Source organism: Myxocyprinus asiaticus, chromosome 46 (assembly GCF_019703515.2).
Source record: "Myxocyprinus asiaticus isolate MX2 ecotype Aquarium Trade chromosome 46, UBuf_Myxa_2, whole genome shotgun sequence".
Taxonomy (NCBI): Eukaryota; Metazoa; Chordata; class Actinopteri; order Cypriniformes; family Catostomidae; genus Myxocyprinus; species Myxocyprinus asiaticus.
The window spans coordinates 31,247,777-31,269,623 of record NC_059389.1 but is presented as its reverse complement, the minus strand read 5'-3'; the positions used below and the strand labels follow the sequence as shown (position 1 = coordinate 31,269,623).

The 21,847-nt window shown below is 41.3% G+C and overlaps 1 protein-coding gene across 6 annotated transcripts in view; it reads right to left on the bottom strand.

Moving 5' to 3' along the window:
- Positions 1-1,253: 1,253 nt before the first annotated feature.
- The window catches only part of LOC127435762 (zinc finger C3H1 domain-containing protein), a 49,647-nt gene continuing 29,053 nt past the window's right edge, over positions 1,254-21,847 (bottom strand). The window contains exons 22-35 of one of the 6 annotated variants that reach the window (XM_051689432.1): positions 17,790-17,976; positions 17,505-17,696; positions 16,488-16,725; positions 16,237-16,342; positions 15,955-16,153; positions 14,334-14,428; positions 8,464-8,571; positions 8,282-8,386; positions 6,601-6,745; positions 6,261-6,361; positions 5,991-6,092; positions 2,638-2,677; positions 2,277-2,339; positions 1,254-2,188 (exon numbers count right to left, since the gene is read on the bottom strand). In XM_051689432.1, coding sequence (XP_051545392.1) covers positions 2,063-2,188; positions 2,277-2,339; positions 2,638-2,677; positions 5,991-6,092; positions 6,261-6,361; positions 6,601-6,745; positions 8,282-8,386; positions 8,464-8,571; positions 14,334-14,428; positions 15,955-16,153; positions 16,237-16,342; positions 16,488-16,725; positions 17,505-17,696; positions 17,790-17,976 — 1,807 coding nt within the window. In that variant the 3' untranslated portion in view covers positions 1,254-2,062. Of the gene's footprint in view, positions 2,189-2,276; positions 2,340-2,637; positions 2,678-5,990; positions 6,093-6,260; positions 6,362-6,600; positions 6,770-8,281; positions 8,387-8,424; positions 8,572-14,333; positions 14,429-15,954; positions 16,154-16,236; positions 16,343-16,487; positions 16,726-17,504; positions 17,697-17,789; positions 17,977-21,847 lie in introns of all 6 variants that reach the window. The other 5 variants (XM_051689430.1, XM_051689431.1, XM_051689433.1 and 2 more) reach the window with 5 other exon arrangements.

The following is a 21,847-nucleotide window of genomic DNA, read 5'->3' as shown; positions in this document are numbered from 1 at the left end:
GGTCCTAGAGTCTGGAGGAAGGGTGGAGAAGCTCATAGCCCAAGTTCCTTGAAGTCCAGTGTTAAGTTTCCACAGTCTGTGATGATTTGGGTTGCAATGTCATCTGCTGGTGTTGGTCCATTGTGTTTTTTGAAAACCAAAGTCACTGCACCCGTTTACCAAGAAATTTTGGAGCACTTCATGCTTCCTTCTGCTGACCAGCTTTTTAAAGATGCTGATTTCATTTCCCAGCAGGATTTGGCACCTGCCCACACTGCCAAAAGCACCAAAAGTTGGTTAAATGACCATGGTGCTGGTGTGCTTGACTGGCCAGCAAACTCACCAGACCTGAACCCCATAGAGAATCTATGGGGTATTGTCAAGAGGAAAATGAGAAACAAGAGACCAAAAAATGCAGATGAGCTGAAGGCCACTGTCAAAGAAACCTGGGCTTCCATACCACCTCAGCAGTGCCACAAACTGATCACCTCCATGCCACGCCGAATTGAGGCAGTAATTAAAGCAAAAGGAGCCCCTACCAAGTATTGAGTACATATACAGTAAATGAACATACTTTCCAGAAGGCCAACAATTCACTAAAAATGTTTTTTTTATTGGTCTTATGATGTATTCTAATTTTTTGAGATAGTGAATTGGTGGGTTTTTGTTAAATGTGAGCCAAAATCATCACAATTAAAAGAACCAAAGACTTAAACTACTTCAGTCTGTGTGCATTGAATTTATTTAATACACGAGTTTCACAATTTGAGTTGAATTACTGAAATAAATGAACTTTTCCACGACATTCTAATTTATTGAGATGCACCTGTATGCCTGATGTCCTGGCCAAATTTCCCCATGGGCCCATATCAATCATGGCCTCCTACTAATTCCCATTCATTAATTGGCTCTATCACTCTCCTATTCCCCAATAGCTGGTATGTGGTGAGCATACTGGTGCACTATGGCTGCCATCAAATCATCCAGGTGGATGCTGCACACTGGTGGTGATTGAGGAGATTCCCCTGTTCTCTGTAAAGCACTTTGAGCGTAGTATCAGAAAATATAAGTGTAAAATGTATTCATTTTTATTTATTTTCCCTTTGGTTGCAAAAAAAAAAAACACCTTTTGTAATAAACAGGTGAGATGGACTGGAATGGTTGTATGACTAAAAAGGCTTAACGTATATGAACTTCAAACACATTTTTCTTTGAGATTAAATATGATATCCCCCATGCGTTAAAGTCAGTCACCATAATAAACACACAACAGCATATTTCTGTACAAAATAATTTAATAGAAACATTGTTCAATTATAAATGTAAAGAAAAACAGATTATCATATAAGACTATTCCAGCAATTTATGTTAATCAATGTGTGTTTGTGTGGATTTTTTTTATTATTTTTTTTTTTTATTGGTAATGGAAAAGAAAAAGTTTAAATAAGTTTAATGTCTTGCTGAAGTCCTTGACTACAGACATGCTGAGCTTCAGCAACATTTGGCAGTCCGTAGAGAAGTTTCCAACAATACACGGACACTGGTGAAACAAATACTTCCAGCGGCCTTTTCAATCCATAGTTGGAAAAAAAAAAAAAAAAAAAAAAAAAAACACTGTGCTGAGCCCTTAAACTCTCAAATGGAGTTAATGTAATCCTTCACAAGACATGGTTGAGACACCATGAGAAAATCAAGTATTTTAGAGGAAGGAAGCCACCTTAAAAACAGTCAAAGTCCATCAATGATGATGCAATGGTAAAGATAAACCAAATTAAAACAATTTGTTAGTGTACAAATGGAACACGCAAACCAAAAAAAATTATAAAATAAAATAAAAAATAGAGGAAGCAACTGGTACCATCAGCAAATTCATACTTACGTACATGATGATAAAAGAGGCCCACATACTGGATAACTTGAAGCTCATAGTGTCTTCACTAGCTTTGTTAGTAATACTGAGTATGCTGTTACAGGCGTGTCAGCCTGCGGCAATCTAACCTAACACACGTGTCTGTGTATCTGTGGAAGTTTGGGGTGGTCTAATGGAAGCATGTACCCTTGTTATGGAAATGTGGTGATCGTGTCACTCTGATTGGCTCGGCTCTAACCCTAGTGGCTCATTTAGACTCACGCCCACCTCTTGGCACTTGTCAATTATTTTTTTCAGTGTGTCAGTTTTACCTCCTTCTGCCGCCTCAAACAGCAAACACTACAAAGAAAATGAAAATTACACTCATAAGGGAAGTCAACAGCAAAAAAGACAGGTCAACAGTAAGTCAATGCAAGAGGTTATTTACATCTTTCCATAGAGAAGCAGACAGGGGCAGTTTCTGGAGCGCCTGCTGGTAGAACCGCTGGACCTGCAAATGTGTGGTAAAAAAAACACACCAGAGCAAAAGCACACAGTCAGTTCAGTCCAACACACACAAATACATTTACACCTGCACAACAACAAACATTCCCCAAAGACAAAAGCACACTCTGTTTGTCTTCATCCGAGTTATGCTCTTACATATTTGTGCATTGAGCATACCCTGCAGAAAAAAAAAACTATAGATTCAACAAAATGAAAAAATAGGGGCCTGCAGGATAAGTAAAGGTACAAACTCATGGACATCGGACACTGTAAACAGATGATTGACCTGACCTCTGACTCACCTCTGCTTTTTGCCTTTGCTCCTTTCTGACAGCAATCGCTCTGGCAAGAAATATATCAATACAGGATGTCACACATTTCGCACATAATTTCTGCTTCAAAATTTAGGGACTTATTCTACAAGCATTACTGTCCTGACAGTGGCATGGTTATGAAGATAATTTTATGCTAAAGTATTAAACACCATGGTAGATTCACCAAACAGAATTACAACAAGGTATCTTTGGGTCTATGTGTTTCATATCTTGACACTAAATTCTTTGCTCTTTCTGAATACAATTGTTCTTAAAGGGTCATGAAACACTTAAGGCCCGGGTATACTTTGTTTTTGCTTGTTCCAGATCAGATCGCGCCCGGCCAACCATGTTGCCTTTCGGATTATATTTTTCTGACCGCAAACAAATAGGAACGCGTTTGACGCATGTGCGCTACAACTGCTTTGTGACATTCTTTTTAGTACAGTCAATGGCCAGTGCGTGCACACGATACGCACGGACAAGGACCGCGTGTGCGAGTCAAGAAAATCTAGGCAGCGTGCGGTCAAGCTGTGCGGATGATGTAATTTGCGTCACACATACTGTGCATGGAGGGATCAGCAATGCGGACAACCGAAGTATACTTTGGCTTTAAACTAGATGTTAGCAGATTTGCAAGTGTTGCCCATTATGGACGACAATGGGGTAAGTGGTTAATTCAGGGATTTTTTTTATTCAATTTTTTGGGCCATTTTCTACTTCCTGGTTTGGAATCAATGTAGAGAAAACGTCACGTAGCTGTGACGTTTACATTTTAAAATTAACACAAGATTTGAACATATACACATCATTGGTTTCTCTCGATATTATTCATCAGATGGTGCTTTCTCAGCCAGAGTCACTGGTCGCAAAAGTATGTGAGAGCTGCATGTTTTCCACTCTAAAAGCTGACAGCGACATGCTTGTGTGCAACATGAAATTTTCGGCAGAGTTTCTAGATTTATGAACACTTAGATCGATCAAAGCTTGTTTGAAAGACGTGGTGCCATCACAAACACCATTCATCACTACAGTGAGTGTGTTACTCCATTAAAGTGAAATAAAACTGACTGGATGAGAAATGACAGTTTGTGTTCTCTCTACCCCCCTTCTCCTCAGGCCACTGCTTACCATGGCTACTTTCTGCATTTTTCAAAACTGTGGTGAGAGCTGAGCTGTGCTAAAACAGGGGGTTTCATGACCCTTTAATGAAATGCTCAAAATGCATCAATCTGGTTAAGACTGTTGGTAAACGTTATAATGTGACCTTTCTTAGTAAAGAGCCTCTTTCCACTCCGTTACATACTCCAAATGTACAGGAAAACTCAAGACACCGAAGAGGTACGCTGTAGTCCAGAGTATAATACAAATTTCCCAATTTTATTTTTTTGCTTTTTCCAACCAATGGTTGTCTTGTGATTGACGTAATCAGTGTTCTTAACATAGACTAACAGATTGATTTTGTGATTAAGAATTGATATCGGGATAGTTTAAATGATCGCGATTAGTCAGCCCTATAGCAACTAGCAAAAATTTGCTGTATTATTTTGCTACTCTAGCTCAGAATTATGCCCAACCCACATGGGGATCAGGAGGACATTAGTGTTGAGGTGTGCTTAGCACCAACTGCCCAAAGAAGGCCCTAACTGCAACATTTAACCAATAACATTGGCCATGGCAAAGGTAGACAGAGACGAACGTGGCAACTGGACACCCTATCACAGAAGCCTTTGATCAAGACCAATCTGGTCAAGAAAAAACTGGCCAGCAAAATCTGCTTTTGGAGAGAAGCATGGCTACCTCTCCACACAGCACTACTAAGTGCTGTGGGTCTACTGATGTAGACAGCAACAATCCTCATCAAGGAAGAGACTCAATCAGTAAAAACAATTGCAATCTGTAACCCTGGGGCAAAGGACCAAGAGGTAAACATGCCTCCTTTCAGTGTAAATGAGGTGTCCCTAGAGCAGGGGTGGGCAGCAATTTTGCTAAAGGGGCTACATCGGGCTTTAAGTAGTGCATAGGGGGCCACATTGTATTCCTTTTGAGATACAATGTTCCCATTAATTTGTTTTTTTTGTATCTTTTAAGCCCAGAAATAACTGTGTATTCAATTTTCTGAAGTGTATATGTGACTAATGGGACTATTCTGCAATTGCCTAAAGTATTGTATTGCTCTACAACGGTAGATACTTTTTATCAGGAATGTAAAATCTGAATAAAGGCTGAGCTTATTATAAATTATTTATTTTACCATCTCTTCTTCCCTGTTAATTTATTATTCAATTTAACACTACATCAGGGGTCTATTTTAATTGAAAAAAAAATTATAGAATCTTTAATGTTTGTCGCAAAGCGGGCAAGTTCACTTATTTTATTCTCAAAACATTACCCGTTTACATGCTAAAAGGGTCATGATGCTGGTCTCGTCAATGGTTCGACATTCCATTCAGCACACAGCTGAATAAAACAGGCTGCATGGCTATGATAAATGATTACTGCAAGAGTTAGATTAACATACAGGTGCGAGGGGACTTAAATTCCACAAATTAAAAATACATATACATATTTGTCTCTCGCTTGCTATTGCTCACGTGCCAATGATTACCCCCTCCGTGTATGTCAATGATGCCGATATCTACTTTTATATTTAATTTCATCACTGAGGTTTACCTGCAAACTTATTAGCACCAAACTTCACAAGCAGCCTCAAGAATGGACAAAGAGTGGCTGTATAACACTTTTCCTTGAGCAGAATATTGCACTAGAGATTACCAAGTTTGTTCAAAGGGGAAAGCGAGAGCTAGAAAGACGCACTCGCATGCATGGTTGCCAGATTGCACAAAATAAGTATAACATTAGGTGAAATATTTCCAATTTGCGCAAGTATAAATCTCAAATTGGGGGGTGTTCCGTCTCTTATCTGGCAACCCTGAGCATGTTAAACGGTTGTGGAGGCACGTTAGGTCCCAATGTAAAATAAAATATCCAATGAACAAAACGCTTCTAGGATAAATGAGCTGCGGGCCACATTAAACCATGTGGAGGGCCGGATCCGGCCCACGGGCTGTAAGTTGCCCAGGTCTGCCCTAGGGCAAAGTGTGTCAGATCATGGTGATCTGCTGCATCCTCCTCTATATAGCGCAAAGAATCAACCCGCAAGATCGGGATTGCACATGCCTCAGCAGCAAATTTTGTGGGCACATTTGCACCATTGCCTGATCTGAAAATAAGCTATGCCATCTTAAACTTTAAAAGTAACGGCTACCTTAATAAATATAAATCGAATTTAGAGACTTAAAATTAGTTTAGCTTGACATGTTTGGAGTTCGTGAACTTACATTTTCCAGATGGCCAGAGATGTTGGTATGCTACTGCACAACATTCTGCTTTGCAATTTAAAATGTTCAACATTTCCATCCTGCCATTCCTGCTGCAGCAACCTACACAACAACAATTGACAAAAACTCAAGCACATTTATGTCTTTAGAAGTTGTGACTTGTCTCTAGAGCCACCAATTAAAGATGTTGAAGAATCAAAAATGTCTCCATTATAGAGTAGATAGATAGACTGTTACGCCTTCAGTGAAGGAGGATAAACATCTGGGTACCTTATGGCCAGCTCAGTATTGTTTGGCATGATATGCTGAAGTCTTTCCAGGACAAGGGAATGCTGGGATTGAGGGAAACAACCCAAATAGAAGGATATCACCTGCAAAGCACACAGTTAGGAGCTTCAAAATGGACCATATACACAATTTTTTTTAAAAAAATAACGCAAGAGCAGACACAAATTACAAACACGCTACATTCAACTATGCTACGCAATTCAAATTAGATTTGCCTCAAGAACCAGAGTGCTTTACATGCAATAATCTTGCTGAGAAATAAGTGATACAAGTTGAAAATTAGCTTCATAATCAGTGGGTGACTATGGAACAGGAGCTGTACCTTGTTATGGAAGCTGAAGCAATTCCAATACTGTGAGGAGCTGAAGGGCAGAGTCAGTCTGGATGGCACTGTTTCCAGGCAACGATGCACCAGACCTGTAAACATCTTCAGCTCACGAACACTGGGCTGCAGCCCCAACACCTTACTGCTGGTAAATGACAGATAACTGCTGAAAAAAACACCAGCTGTTAATACAGGACGATCATGCCTGGTTTCTTCAACTACACAATGACTGATCTGCATTCAGACAGGATGCTCACGTAACAAAATCTTTGGTTTTTGCCTCTCCCACCCAATTAACAAACTGAAGTCTACTCATTAATTTAAAGGGGTCATGACATAAGGAATCAAATCTTCCTTGATCTTGTCACATGCAAGACAGATAGGCCAGTTCCTGAACCCCGAAGGGGACTTGCACAGGACACCTTCTGGCCAACTGGACAATTTTTTTTTATGTTTTTCTACATGAACATGCATTAGACAAATGGCTTTGACCATTATCATGGGTCTCACGCCACTTTTAAAAGATGCAAGGTCAAGTTAAAACTCTTAAAAGGAGACCCTCATTCTGCATCTTGCTGTTTTGAGTATAAATGTGCTGTGGACTCATTTTTGCACCAACCTGTGCTATTTTTAATTGCTGGTCAATGTAAACATGCACTAGATAGACGTCTTTGATCGTTTTGATGCGTTTCCGGCGATGTGCCCTGCGTTTTAAGAGAGGTACAATTTAAACTTTAAAATGATCTGTTCAGCTCCATTTCACTGCTGCCACTGGCTGGGAGAACCATGTCTCATCCAGAGTAAACAGATGATGGAAGATGTTGCGCCTGTGAAGACCAGCATCTCTGCTATGGCCTCTGTTGAAGCATCTCAACATCAATAGTGAACTGAAGTTTAACCAAGTGCCTAATCACATCAGTGCAGGATGATATGTGTGCTCGTTTCACAGTGGATTGTATTACGTTTGTGACTGTATAGCACATTGCAGCGTGTATTATTTGTTTATTTGTTCAGCTCATGTTATTTCATGGATTGCTTGTGAACCAGTCACAGTATGATTCAAGCTTTGCAAAGGAACTGTTACTGAAAGAGGGGGAAATTAATAACTACCGGACCAGACCACAAAACCGTAAATAACCAACTCCATTCATGAATGTTTCATATGTCATGACTGTTTAATACAGTCTAATTTATAACAGTTTAATATATTCAGACGCAATGTGTTGGATGTGCGTTATGTGCAAACCCCGAAATTGAGGTTTGCACATAACGCACAAGCGGAGCTTGTTCATTCTCTTCAAGATTGAGTTTCACATATTTAGCCAATCATAACAGTGGTTGTTTACACTGAAGTTTAAAGGAGGCGCCGAGGCCAAAACAGAGCATTTCAGAGAGAGGACCAGAGACAGGGTGGGAAATGATCATATATTACTAAATTATGACTGTTTTGGAGCAAAAAAACTTTACTAACATTACAAGTGGACCTCAGGGAACATAACTGTGTGTGTGTGTGTGTGTGTATATATACACACACACAAACACACACAATAATAAAAAAATAAAATAAATAAATAAAATTTTTAAAATATGAGTATGTCATCACCCCTTTAAAGCTGTGATAATTAACAGCTAATAATTCAAGTAAATAAGGTAAAAATGAACTACTGGCCTTACTTACTCTAGCCAAAGTGTGTTGATTAACTCCAGCTTCGTAATAGTTCCCAAAGCCTTTTCAAATGCTTCAATGGCCTCTCTCACACCGCCATAAATAGACTCCCAAAAACTATTAAAATCAAGAATCAGGGTTGGAAGAGGACAGACCTCGAAACATTTACAGCAGAAGACTCAGCGAGGACGTACCAGTGAATGAGATGCAGACACGGCAGCTGATCTCTTATCTCATCCTGAAGATGATCTTTGAGTGTTGGAGCTCTCATTAACTCTCGAGTCAGAATGCCAAGAATATGACTGAAATAATAACGGTGCAAACAAAATCAAGCAATAATCTTTACATTGGCCTAAAAAAGTTATTTGGACACTGAAGTCACACTTAAAAGGGATACAGTGCATCCGTAAAGTATTCACAGCGCTTCACTTTTTCCACATTTTGATATGTTACAGCCTTATTCCAAAATGGATTAAATTCATTATTTTCCTCAAAATTCAACAAACAATACCCCATAATGACAATGTGAAAGAAGTTTGTTTGAAATCTTTGCAAATTTATTAAAAATAAAAAACAAAACAAAAAAAAAATAAAAATCACATGTACATAAGTATTCACAGCCTTTGCTCAATACTTTGTTGAAGCACCTTTGGCACCAGTTACAGCCTCAAGTCTTTTTGAGTATGATGCTACAAGCTTGGCAAATCTATTTTTGGGCAGTTTCTCCCATTCTTCTTTGCAGGACCTCTCAAGCTCCATCAGGTTGGATGGGGTGCGTCGGTGTACAGCCATTTTCAGATCTCTCCAGAGATGTTCAATCGGATTAAAGTCTGGGCTCTGGCTGGGTCACTCAAGGACATTCACAGAGTTGTCCCGGAGCCACTCCTTTGTTATCTTGGCTGTGTGCTTAGGGTCGTTGTCCTGTTGGAAGATGAACCTTCTCCCCAGTCTGAGGTCCAGAGCACTCTGGAGCAGGTTTTCATCAAGGATGTCTCTGTACATTGCTGCATTCATCTTTCCCTCGATCCCGACTAGTCTCCCAGTTCCTGCTGCTGAAAAACATCCCCACAGCATGATGCTGCCACCACCATGCTTCACTGTAGGGATGGTATTTGCCAGGTGATGAGCAGTGCCTGGTTTCCTCCAGATGGACTCAAGATGGCGCCGAGTATGGCTGCTGCGTTGCGAGCTCCGACACAACATAGTAGTGTTTTGTTTGTTTTGTTCACAATTCTTATGTATTTTGTCTTGGATGCTGTCTGCCTTATTGTCTACGACAGACAAACACTTTTGGACATCGGTTCAGCAATTTCACACCGTAAACCGGACTTCAAATTCCTCAATGCCGACCCGCTGTTTACAAACACGCAAGCGGAGCCCTTTGTCTGGGCAGCATGGCCGCGGAAACGCAAAAGGAAAAGGGGAAACAGAGCCGGCGTTCTCATCAGAGTAAGACGCCGCGCAAATCAACCCCCGCTACCCACTATTCTACTGGCAAATGTGATACAAGAGACTGCTGCATTAATTGCCTTACGGAAACTTGGATGTCTGCGGAGATTCCAGACTCAGCCATTGAACCCGCGGGGTTCTCCGTGCACTGAGCGGACAGAGCGAAAGACCTCTCAGGTAAAAGCAGAGGAGGTGGTGTATGTTTTATGATCAACAAATCCTGGTGTGATCAGAGGAACGTACATTCTATCAAGTCTTTCTGCTCTCCTGATCTGGAATTTCTCATGCTTCTGTGTCGACCATTCTGGCTACCGAGGGAATTATCACAGCTGTGTACATTCCCCCACAAGCCGACACAGACCGGTCACTCAAGGAACTGTATGGGAGTATAAGTGAGCAGGAAACCGTGCACCCTGAGGCCACGTTCATTGTGACCGGGGACTTTAATAAAGCCAGTTTAAAATCAGTCGCACCAAAATACCACCAGCACATTAGTTTCAACACACGAGGGGACCGGGTTTTGGACCATTGCTACTCTCCCTTCCGGGATGGCTACAAATCCCTCCCCCGCCCACCATTTGGCAAATCGGACCACTCTTCCATTCTGCTTCTGCCCGCTTACAGGCAGAAATTGAAACAGGAAGCACCCACCCTCAGAACGATCCAGTGCTAGTCGGACCAATCAGACTCTATGCTACAAGACTGTTTTGATCACACGGACTGGGAGATGTTCCGGTCCACCTCTGATGATGACATCGAGCTTTACGCTGATAGCGTAATGCGTTTCAGAATCCGAATCAGAAACCTTGGATTAATAGCGACGTTTGCGCGGCACTTAATGTGCGGACCTCCGCTTTTAATTCCGGGAACGCGGAGGAGCATAAACAAGCCATTTATGCCCTCCAAAAAACTATCAGAACCGCAAAATGCCAGTACAGGAGCAAGATTGAAGGACAGTTTAACACCACCAACTCTAGAAGCATGTGGCAGGGAATTAACATCATCACGGACTTTAAAGGGAATAAAAACTCTGCCATGAACACCGCTGCCTCTCTCCCGGATGAGCTAAATACTTTTTATGCTCGTTTCGAGGGAAATAACACTGCCCTCGCGGAGAGAGCTCTCGCGGCTGAAGCTACAGAGGTTAGTTCACTCTCCATCTCTGTAGCGGATGTAACCCAATCCTTCAGATGGGTGAATATCCGCAAAGCCGCGGGCCCAGACGGCATTCCGGGCCGCGTCATCACAGCGTGCGCGAACCAGCTGGCTGGTGTTTTTACGGACATTTTCAACCTTTCCCTCTCTTTGTCTGTAGTCCCCACATGCTTTAAAACATCCACCATTGTGCCTGTTCCAAAACAATCAAAAATAACTTGCTTAAATGACTGGCGTCCTGTTGCTCTGACCCCCATCATCAGCAAATGCTTTGAGAGACAAATCAGAGATTACATCTGCTCTGCACTGCCTCTCTCTCTTGACCCGCTGCAGTTTGCTTACCGCAACAACCACTCCACTGATGATGCCATTGCATCTACAATACACACTGCTCTCTCCCACCTGGAAAAAAAGAACACTTATGTGAGAATGATGTTTGTAGACTACAGCTCAGCATTCAACACCATAGTGCCCTCCAAGCTAGATGAGAAACTCCGGGCTCTGGGCTTAAACAGCTCGCTGTGCAGCTGGATCTTGGACTTCCTGTCAAGCAGATGCCAGGTGGTTAGAATAGGAAGCAACATCTCCTCCTCACTGACCCTCAACACTGGAGCCCCACAGGGCTGTGTTCTCAGCCCACTCCTGTATTCCCTGTACACACATGACTGTGTGGCAACACATGATCACTGACAATGATGAAACAGCTTACAGAGAGGAGGTGCACACTCTGACACACTGGTGTCAGGAGCACAACCTCTCCCTCGTCAGTAAGACAAAGGAGCTTGTGGTGGACTTCAGAAGAAAAGACAGAGAACACAGTCCCATCACCATCAATGGAGCACCAGTCAGCAGCTTCAAGTTCCTGGGTGTCCACATCACTGAGGAACTCACATGGTCCATCCACACTGAAGTCGTTGTGAAGAAGGCTCATCAGCGCCTCTTCTTCCTGAGACGGCTGAGGAAAATTGGAATGAACCACCACATCCTCACACGGTTCTACACCTGCACTGTAGAGAGCATCCTGACTGGCTGCATCTCCGCCCGGTACGGCAATAGAACCGCCCACAACCGCAAAGCACTGCAAAGGGTGGTGCGAACTGCCAGACACATCATCGGAGGTGAGCTTCCCTCCCTCCAGGAAATATATACAAGGCGGTGTGTGAAAAAAGCTCGGAGGATCATCAGAGACTCCAGCCACCCAAGCATGGGCTGTTCTCACTGCTACCATCAGGTAGGCGGTATCGCAGCATCAGGACCCGCACCAGCCGACTCCATGATAGCTTCTTCCCCCAAGCAATCAGACTTCTGAACTCTTGATCTCCCACGATCAAAATACATCAGCACTGCACTTTATTACCCTTACTCTTATATCTCACACCGGACTGTCCTAAATTATATTATTATTATATTCTCTCTTAACAACTATCAACCGACAGCCTGAATGTCAATACAGTACAATACTGTACATTCTATATATACTATATATACTTTTTTATATATTTTTATTTTTTATTTTTATTGAATAATGTGTATCTATATAGTGCGTATTGTATACTGTACAGTGTATGTTATTATTTGTATATTGTTGAGTGTAATTATGTGTATATCAGATGTTTAAATTGTGCTGTGTTAATTTGATGTTATTGTAAATTGGTACTGTCTCATCACTGTCATGACTGCCATGTTGATCGGAACTGCACCCAAGAATTTCACACAACATTGCACTTGTGTATAAGGCTGTGTGACAATAAAGTGATTTGATTTGATTTGATTTGCTATTCAGGCCAAAGAGTTCAATCTTTGTTTCTCATGGTCTGAGAGTCCTTCAGGTGCCTTCTGGCAAACTCCAGGTGGGCTGTCATGTGCCTTTTACTGAGGAGTGGCTTCCGTCTGGCCACTCTACCATACAGGCCTGATTGGTGGAGTGCTGCAGAGATGGTTGTTCTTCTGGAAGGTTCTCCTCTCTCTGTCAGAGTGCCCATCGGGTTCTTGGTCACCTCCCTGACTAAGGCCCTTCTCCCCCGTTCGCTCAGTTTGGCCGGGCGGCCAGCTCTAGGAAGAGTCCTGGTGGTTCCAAACTTCTTCCATTTACGGATGATGGAGGCCACTGTGCTCATTGGGATTTTTCTGTACCCTTCCCCAGATCTGTGCCTCGATACAAACCTGTCTCGGAGGTCTACAGACAATTCCTTGGACTTCATGGCTTGGTTTGTGCTCTGACATGCACTGTTAATTGTGGTACCTTGTATAGACAGGTGTGTGCCTTTCCAAATCATGTCCAATCAACTGAATTTACCACAGGTGGACTCCAATCAAGTTGTAGAAACATCTCAAGGGTGATCAGTGGAAACAGGATGCACCTGAGCTCAATTTTGAGTGTCATGGCAAAGGCTGTGAATACTTATGTACATGTGATTTTTTTCATTTTTTATTTTTAATAAATTTGCAAAAATTTCAAACAAACTTCTTTCACATTGTCATTATGGGGTATTGTTTGTAGAGTTTTGAGGAAAATAATGAATTTAATCCATTTTGGAATAAGGCTGTAACATAACAAAATGTGGAAAAAGTGAAGCGCTGTGAATACTTTCCGGATGCACTGTAGTTCACCCAAAAATGAAAATTCTCTCATCATTTACTCACCCTCATGCCATCCCTGATGTGTATGACTGTCTTTCTTCAGCAGAACACAAATCAAGATTTTTAGAAGAATATCTCAGCTCTTTTGGTCCTTTCAATGCAAGTGAATGGTGACCAAAACGTTGAAGCTCCAAAAAGCACATAAAGGCAGCATAAAAGTAAACCATACGACTCCAGTGATTAAATCTTTATCTTCAGAAGCGACCAAAATATAACTCCTTTTTTGTTTTGGTCACCATTCACTTGCACTGAAAGGACCTACAGAGCGAGATATTCTTCCAAAAATCTTTGTTTGTGTTCAGCAGAAGAAAGTCAGTCATACACATCTGGGATGGCATGAGGGTGAGTAAATGATAAGAGAATTTTCATTTTTGGGTGAACTATGCCTTTAAATGTCTAAATGTAAATTGCATTAGATAACAATATTAAACAAATGATGCTACAGCTTTTCTCAGAACTAAATTTTTTGACTTGAACAATACGTGTCAAGGAGAGTTTTAGTATAAATATTTAATCAGCCCCACCCAAATACTTTGTCTTCATTCTGAACACTATCTGTTGTTTTATAATTTTAAAACAAATGAATTTTGTGAAATATTTTGTGAATTGTACTTGTGTTTATCCTCATTTTAAAAAGATGATGCTTTGATATTCTGTATCTATTGCAACGATATTTAGACATTTTATGTGGCTTAAGTGTCCACTGTATCTCTCTCTCACACACACACACACGCAAACACACGCGCGCACACACAAACATATGAAGTCCCAACAGGAGTATCTTTAAACACACTGTAGAGTATGGTATCAGTGATGTTACCGTAGGACATCTAGAGACGTCAGCTCATCTGGTACAGTTTCACAGAACGAGCACATGAACTTATCAAAAAGTTCCTTCATAACACTGGACCTCCCCTACCAAAGAAACACAGAAAATATGACTTATTACACAGACAACACAGTGATTGTACACTTTTGTATTGATAAAGAATAATTTGTGCTATTGTTTGTGGAAAAACAAACAAAAAATGCAAATACGCATTCAATAAAAAGAGAAGGGAAAACAAGAAAACATTCGCGTACTCGTGCGTTAAAATTGCAGGTGTATGTTTAGCTAATTTCCATTTATGTCATTGTTACAGTGGATGGGGAATTACAGTGGTGGGAATTTTGGATTCATTTTTTATCGCGTATTTTCAAAAGGTAGTGACAAGGAAGAAGAGTTTGTTGACTTTTTGAGGTCATGAGATGTTCCTCATGGTTTATATATCTATATATTTATAGGGTATAGGCTACGTTTATGTGTATACTGTATAAAAAAGGCTTGTACATTTTAGCCAACAGTACAGCTAGGAAAAGCAATTCCTGTCCGATTACAATGAAAATTAAGAGTTCGACCAGTTTCTTGTGCACTTCACTTTGAATTCATTCTGTATATCTTGCCAATTTGTTTTTTTAACAATGTACTGTAATGCAGCAAACACATGGTCAGATCTGAGTAGCCATGTTTGTAAACATTGTCAGATGATGCCAGCAGTAAATTGTGTCACTGACTAATAAAAGGACCCAATTTTTTTGTAAATCCATTACTGTTTTCACATTGCATTTGACAAATATTAAATGACTTGCATCTAGGGAAACACAGTATCTGTATATAATGTATACAGAGATTAGGTTTTGTATTGTGTTTTGTTGTTTTATGTCCATTACATGCTGTTAAATTATCGTCTCATTTTGGTTTAATGCAGGGGTGTTTAAATGGTGCCCAGCTTCATCTAAAAGTTCAAGAGTTTGGAATCCTCCAAATTTCCATGGATGAAGCGCCACGCAAAAATAATTATGTGTTTGTTATAGGACTGGTATCGGGTTAGATACTAACTACTTGCTCATGTACACATTCTTGATAAAATGTCCCGATACCATGCATCGTACAGCTAAGTAGAGTTGCCATTCATTGTGCAGCACGAGCGACCGCACAGAGTTTATTGAGCATGCACAGTGACGCTCGAGCTGAGCTCACTCTTCTAGAATGTCTTCTGCAGGAAGTTTAATTAATTGTAGTGATTTGTTTCGTTCTGATGTTTCACTGAAACATAAAAAATTATTCACAAACATCTCAGCACCACTTGAGAGTAAGGACATAAGAGAGAGTGCTCAAATAACTCACGCATCTGTTTGTAATGCATGCGCTCAGCTCGCACTTGCGTAACCAAATTAAAGGGAGCGCAGTCATTTAGTTAAAATAATAATCTTATTTGTAACACAAGTTCAGTGGCTTTGCCATGCAGTCATCATAAAGTCAATACATTAACATGGTACTACAGTATGTCTGATGTTAGAGACCAGGCTTAAAATGCAACAATATGTTAGATGGGGTCTCTGCAGCATTTCTCCATCCACCAATATGTCCTTGAAGACCCCAGGATAAGAGGATATCATACCCGAGTGTGCAAACACTTGATTAGCTGGTAAAATATGTGAGCGTCTCTGGAGCTCTCGTGATGAGCACGCATCCAAACGTCTACGGCTTTATCCGTGTGTCCAGTGGAGGCGTACAGGTCACTGGTGAGGTCCAGCAGAGGGCAGTAGAGTGGACACACTGCCAGCAGACGTTCACACAGAGCAACAGCCTCCTGATGTCTGAACACATGTAACTCATGTAAACAGCACAGCACTTCAACTCATTCTAACCACATGATCAGAGCCCTCAATAAAGACAGTACCTGTCCAGCAGCCGGAGCAAATGAATGAGGTTGGAGTGAAGAGGAAAACTGGTCTGAATCTGTTCACTGCTGGACAAACGCTCATCTGTACAGTGTGATACAGCATCTACAGAAAACAGACACAATAATAGCACAATGGAATGACTCAAATAACTCTCCGATACTGCCATTATACAATATTAACTTTCTTTTAACTATATAATTGGTCACTTGTTTTGAACTACTATCAGAGAATCACACAGGTGTTGCACCTTCAAACAGACGGATGATGACATCAGTGGGTGTGTGGATATCTTGAGCTGTTCTCCAGGGAATGACAAACGGATCTGTGCACATGATTCGAGAGGGGTTGGAGTTGGAGGGGTCGTACAAACACGGTGGCAGACGTTTGAATTCAGTCATGTAAATATATGACAGCCACATCAAACACCGATCCGGCACAGTTAAACAATCTGCAACTCTCGATGCAGAGCCTGAAGCCAGCGCGCTCTATGTGAAAACAGACATAATACAGCACAAATTCATTGGAAACATTCTTCTTCAAAAGTTGAAAAATGAGAAAGACATTAAATCAGACATTTAAGGGCCCTGGGCTAACATTTAAGAAGCACTCAGTAAGTGACATTTTTTGTGAAAGACTTATGTATAACTATTAATTTATCATAATAAAAATGCATATATACAAGCGAACATCAAGAATTACTATAGAATTCATAAACAAAAGATATACTTGATAATGACTTTGACATTGGACACTTTGCTAACGAACCTTTTTCAAGGGTTTTTATTTTCAGTTAAACTTACAGACGGCACTAAACCACATCATACCTGACTGATCACCTTTATGAGCAGCTACTAAATTAAAATACAGAACACTTCATTCTTTCATTTGTCATTACTTATTAGCTGACAGGCAGACATCAGTTGACGAATAAAGGAATATCGTTAAAGCATGGCTCATTCTTATAAAGTTAGTTGAGTGTGTCAGATGTCACTTGCAATTTTCCACATTCACTTGCACTTTAGAACTCTGCATTTATCAATAAATAAATAAAATAAAATCAGGATCCTCTAAATAAACAGGTTAGATTTCTAGTTAAATTAGTCAACTTATAAGGTGAAAAAGGTCACTTTTTTAAAGTACTGACAACTAAATTTGATCATGTTTTGAATTAAAAATTCTGTTTTATGCATAGTATCAAATCCAGAGCATGTATTTTTATACTCCTCCATATTGGAAGTGTTTTGTAATAGTGTTCACTGCAGACCTTGAGTATGTTGAGAGCGTTGTGCAGTCGGCCTGTGAACACACTGAGCTGCACTCGAAACATCACAGACTCCAGCAGCTGAAACGAGTGCACATCCGATCTGATGTCATGTGACTGTGTCTCCAACAGGTGTGAAATCAGACGGCTGCACACGTAATCTTTACCCTCGAAACCGCTCTCCACATCCATGTACTGAAACACACATTCACAGTTCTTCATGAGCTCAAATGTTTGAAGACAACAGCTCCTCAGACAGACAGACAGACAGACAGCTCTGAGACTCACGGTCCACCAGACGTGATAATGCGGTGCGTGTTCCACAGCCATCTCGCACATCTCCTGAACTTCCTCTCTACTACCTCGCCGTGAGAACAGCGTCAGATAGTAACACCACACTTCTGCATGCTCACGGTTATCCTCCAGAGCGCGAGACAGTGTGTTCAATGCTGCATCCAGGCACTCCGACATAGAGCTAATGACAGACCAGAGACAGACCACAGAGAGTCAGACCACAGAGAGTCAGACCACAGAGAGTCAGACCACAGAGAGTCAGACACGCAGTCCGACAGACAGACATAATAATAATAAAAGTGATCCTTTTATTCCTGCATTATATAAGGAGTAGAACCGAAGAGAGAGAGAACTGAAAATATTTTATTTAACCCTCCTATTCTGTTAAAGAAAATACAAAAATTTTATCACAAGTTATGCATTTGGATATATATTTAGACATTATCAAACTATTATTTGTCAAAGTTTAGCATTTTTTTTTTTTTTTTTTTTTTAACTCTGCATGTTTTATAGTCTCACCCCTTTATTTCTGTGTGTGTTTGTTCCGCATTGTGGCTGATTTAAATTCTGTACTCTATTTGACAAAACAAAAACACTTTTTTTCCATTCATTTCCTATGGTCGGTCAATTTTGACCATTTTTTTTTTTTTTTTTTTTTACACCATGTGTGTGTGTTCACATGGCTAGTGGAGGAAAAGTCAACACTGCTCAGATAAAGGAAACCACTGTTATTACATAAAAAAAAAGTGATTTCGGTTAAATATGACCAAACAGTATAGGAAGGCTAAGGTTGGCACTACTGTACAGTAACCATTTCATGTTCCATTTACGATTCATGAAGACACAAGTTGAAGTTGCAAGCAAAAACTAACAACTAAAGATATTATAGGATGTAACTCAAATACAAATACATGGTTTTGCTAGCTATGCTATCCTATAGTGTGTGTGTGTGTGTGTGCAGTATTCTACCCATTAAGATATTTCCAACGACATATGACTAAAACGATCAAGAATGTTGTTTTGACTATGTTTGGCATAGTGTGCAGACTAAATATATTTCAAGCATTATGAAAATGATAAGCTTAATTTATCAATTTAAAAAGAACTTGTTTAGAGTTGGTCATATTGCCTAAATGATTTGTAGTAAGTTCAGCTTCTAAACTTTAAAACGACACCCATTTAGTGTTGGTCAAGCAAGCAGTTATGCATTAATTTGTGTAATAAGTTAAATTAATTATTGATGAATTGATTCCTTAAAGCAATATTCCTGTTTAAATACAAGTTGTTCAATCGACAGCATTTGTGGCATAATATTGATTACCACAAAAATTCAATTGGACTTGCCTAGCTCGAGTCTGTGTCTGTAGCCTGCTAGCTTTTTTTAGCATCACTTATCTATCTGTTTGCAGCTTTTAATCTTTAATATCTGCCATTTTTCAATGCCCATCAGGTTTTTTCCTGCATTATTCTCTTATCGCGATTCAACAAAAATTTTCCACGTGCATCCACTTTCTGTTTTATCGCGATTAAACTGCGTGCATTTTACAGCGTGCACCCGTTTTCTCCTCTGTGTTATACGGATTATTACATCAATCTCAAAGCACCGCTTATCAAGAACAACCATAACAACAAACAATTTAGCGAGGGATTCACATCGATCTCAAACCCTCGACGCTCAGGAACAACCAACAACAACAAACAATTGCGGTAAGTCATGGCATCCGCTCATATTATTGCTTTCTGCATTACATGCCACATGTTTATTATAGCTTCTTCCGTCAGCTGTGTGGGATTCACATGTGATAAATGTAAACAATTAGTCAGGCTGACGGAGAAAGTTAATGAGTTAGAGACCCGTATCCGAAAGCTAGCGGAGGTCAGTGAGAAAGAAGCCAGTAGATACTGTTTTGGATACAGCAAGCAACACACACACTTTGCTTCTGGCTCTAAAGCACACGCAGCAGGGCGTTTGGGTGACATCGCAGTGGCATACTCACTCAGCAAAGCGACACCACTCTCCCGTTCCTGTTAGGGTTTACTATCGATTCTCCCCACTCAGTGATGCACCCACTGAGAATCATGTTAAAAGAGCCCTAATAATTGGTGATTCTGTTGTAAGGAACGTGGAAATAGAGACTCCAGCCACCATCGTTAAATGCATTTCAGGTGCCAGAGCATTTGACATCAGATCAAATTTACAAGTGCTAGCTAATGCTAAACGCAGATTTTCTCAAATTGTTATTCATGTTAGACAAAAATTGGACTCAAGATGGCGCCGAGTATGGCTGCTGCCTTGCGAGCTCCGACACAACATAGCAATGGTTTGTTTGTTTTGTTTACAATTCTTATGTTTTTTTGTCTTGGATGTTGTCTGCCTTATTATCTACGACAGACAAACACTTTTGGACATTGGTTCAGCGATCTCACACCGAAAACTGGACTTCACATTCCTCAATGCCGACCCGCTGTTTACAAACACACAAGCGGAGCCCTTTGTCTGGGCAGCATGGCCGCGGAAATGCAGGAGGAAAAGGGGAAACAGAGCCGGCGTTCTCATCAGAGTAAGACGCCGCGCAAATCGACCCCCGCTACCCACTATTCTACTGGCAAATGTTCAGTCTCTGGATAACAAGCTCTGCGAGCTGAAAGCACGGATCTCTTTCCAACGAGAGACGAGGGACTGCTGCATTATCTGCCTAACAGAAACTTGGATGTCTGCGGAGATTCCAGACTCAGCCATTGAACCCGCGGGGTTCTCCATGCACCGAGCGGACAGAGCGAAAGACCTCTCAGGTAAAACTAGAGGAGGTGGTGTATGTTTTATGATCAACAAATCCTGGTGTGATCAGAGGAACGTACATTCCATCAAGTCTTTCTGTTCTCCTGATCTGGAATTTCTTATGCTTCTGTGTCGACCATTCTGGCTACCGAGGGAATTCACAGCGGTCATTATCACTGCTGTGTACATTCCCCCACAAGCCGACACAGACCGGGCACTCAAGGAACTGTATGGGTGTATAAGTGAGCAGGAAACCGCGCACCCTGAGGCCGTGTTCATTGTGACCGGGGACTTTAATAAAGCCAGTTTAAAATCAGTCGCACCAAAATATCACCAGCACATTAGTTTCAACACACGAGGGGACCGGGTTTTGGACCATTGCTACTCTCCGTTCTGGGATGGCTACAAATCCCTCCCCCGCCCACCATTTGGCAAATCGGACCACTCTTCCATTCTGCTTCTGTCCGCTTACAGGCAGAAATTGAAACAGGAAGCACCCACCCTCAGAACGATCCAGTGCTGGTCGGACCAATCAGACTCTACGCTACAAGACTGTTTTGATCGCACGGACTGGGAGATGTTCCGGTCCGCCTCTGATGACGACATCGAGCTTTACGCTGATAGCGTAATGTGTTTCATCAGAACGTGCGTAGAGGAAGTGATTCCGACCAGAACTGTACGAATCTATCCGAATCAGAAACCGTGGATCAATAGCGATGTTCGCGCAGCACTTAATGCGCGGACCTCCGCTTTTAATTCCGGGAACGCGGAGGAGCATAAACAAGCCAGTTATGCCCTCCGAAAAACTATCAAAACAGCAAAACGCCAGTACAGGAGCAAGATTGAAGGACAGTTTAACACCACCAACTCTAGAAGCATGTGGCAGGGAATTAACATCATCACGGACTTTAAAGGGAATAAAAACTCCGCCATGAACACTGCTGCCTCTCTACCGGATGAGCTAAATACTTTTTATGCTCGTTTCGAGGGAAATAACACCGCCCTCGCGGAGAGAGCTCTCACGGCCGAAGCTGCAGAGGTTAGTTCACTCTCCGTCTCTGTAGCGGATGTAACCCGATCCTTCCGACGGGTGAATATCCGCAAAGCCGCGGGTCCAGACGGCATTCCGGGCCGCGTCAGAGCGTGCGCGAACCAGCTGGCTGGTGTTTTTACGGACATTTTCAACCTTTCCCTCTCTTTGTCTGTAGTCCCCACATGCTTTAAAACATCCACCATTGTGCCTGTTCCAAAACAATCAAAAATAACTTGCTTA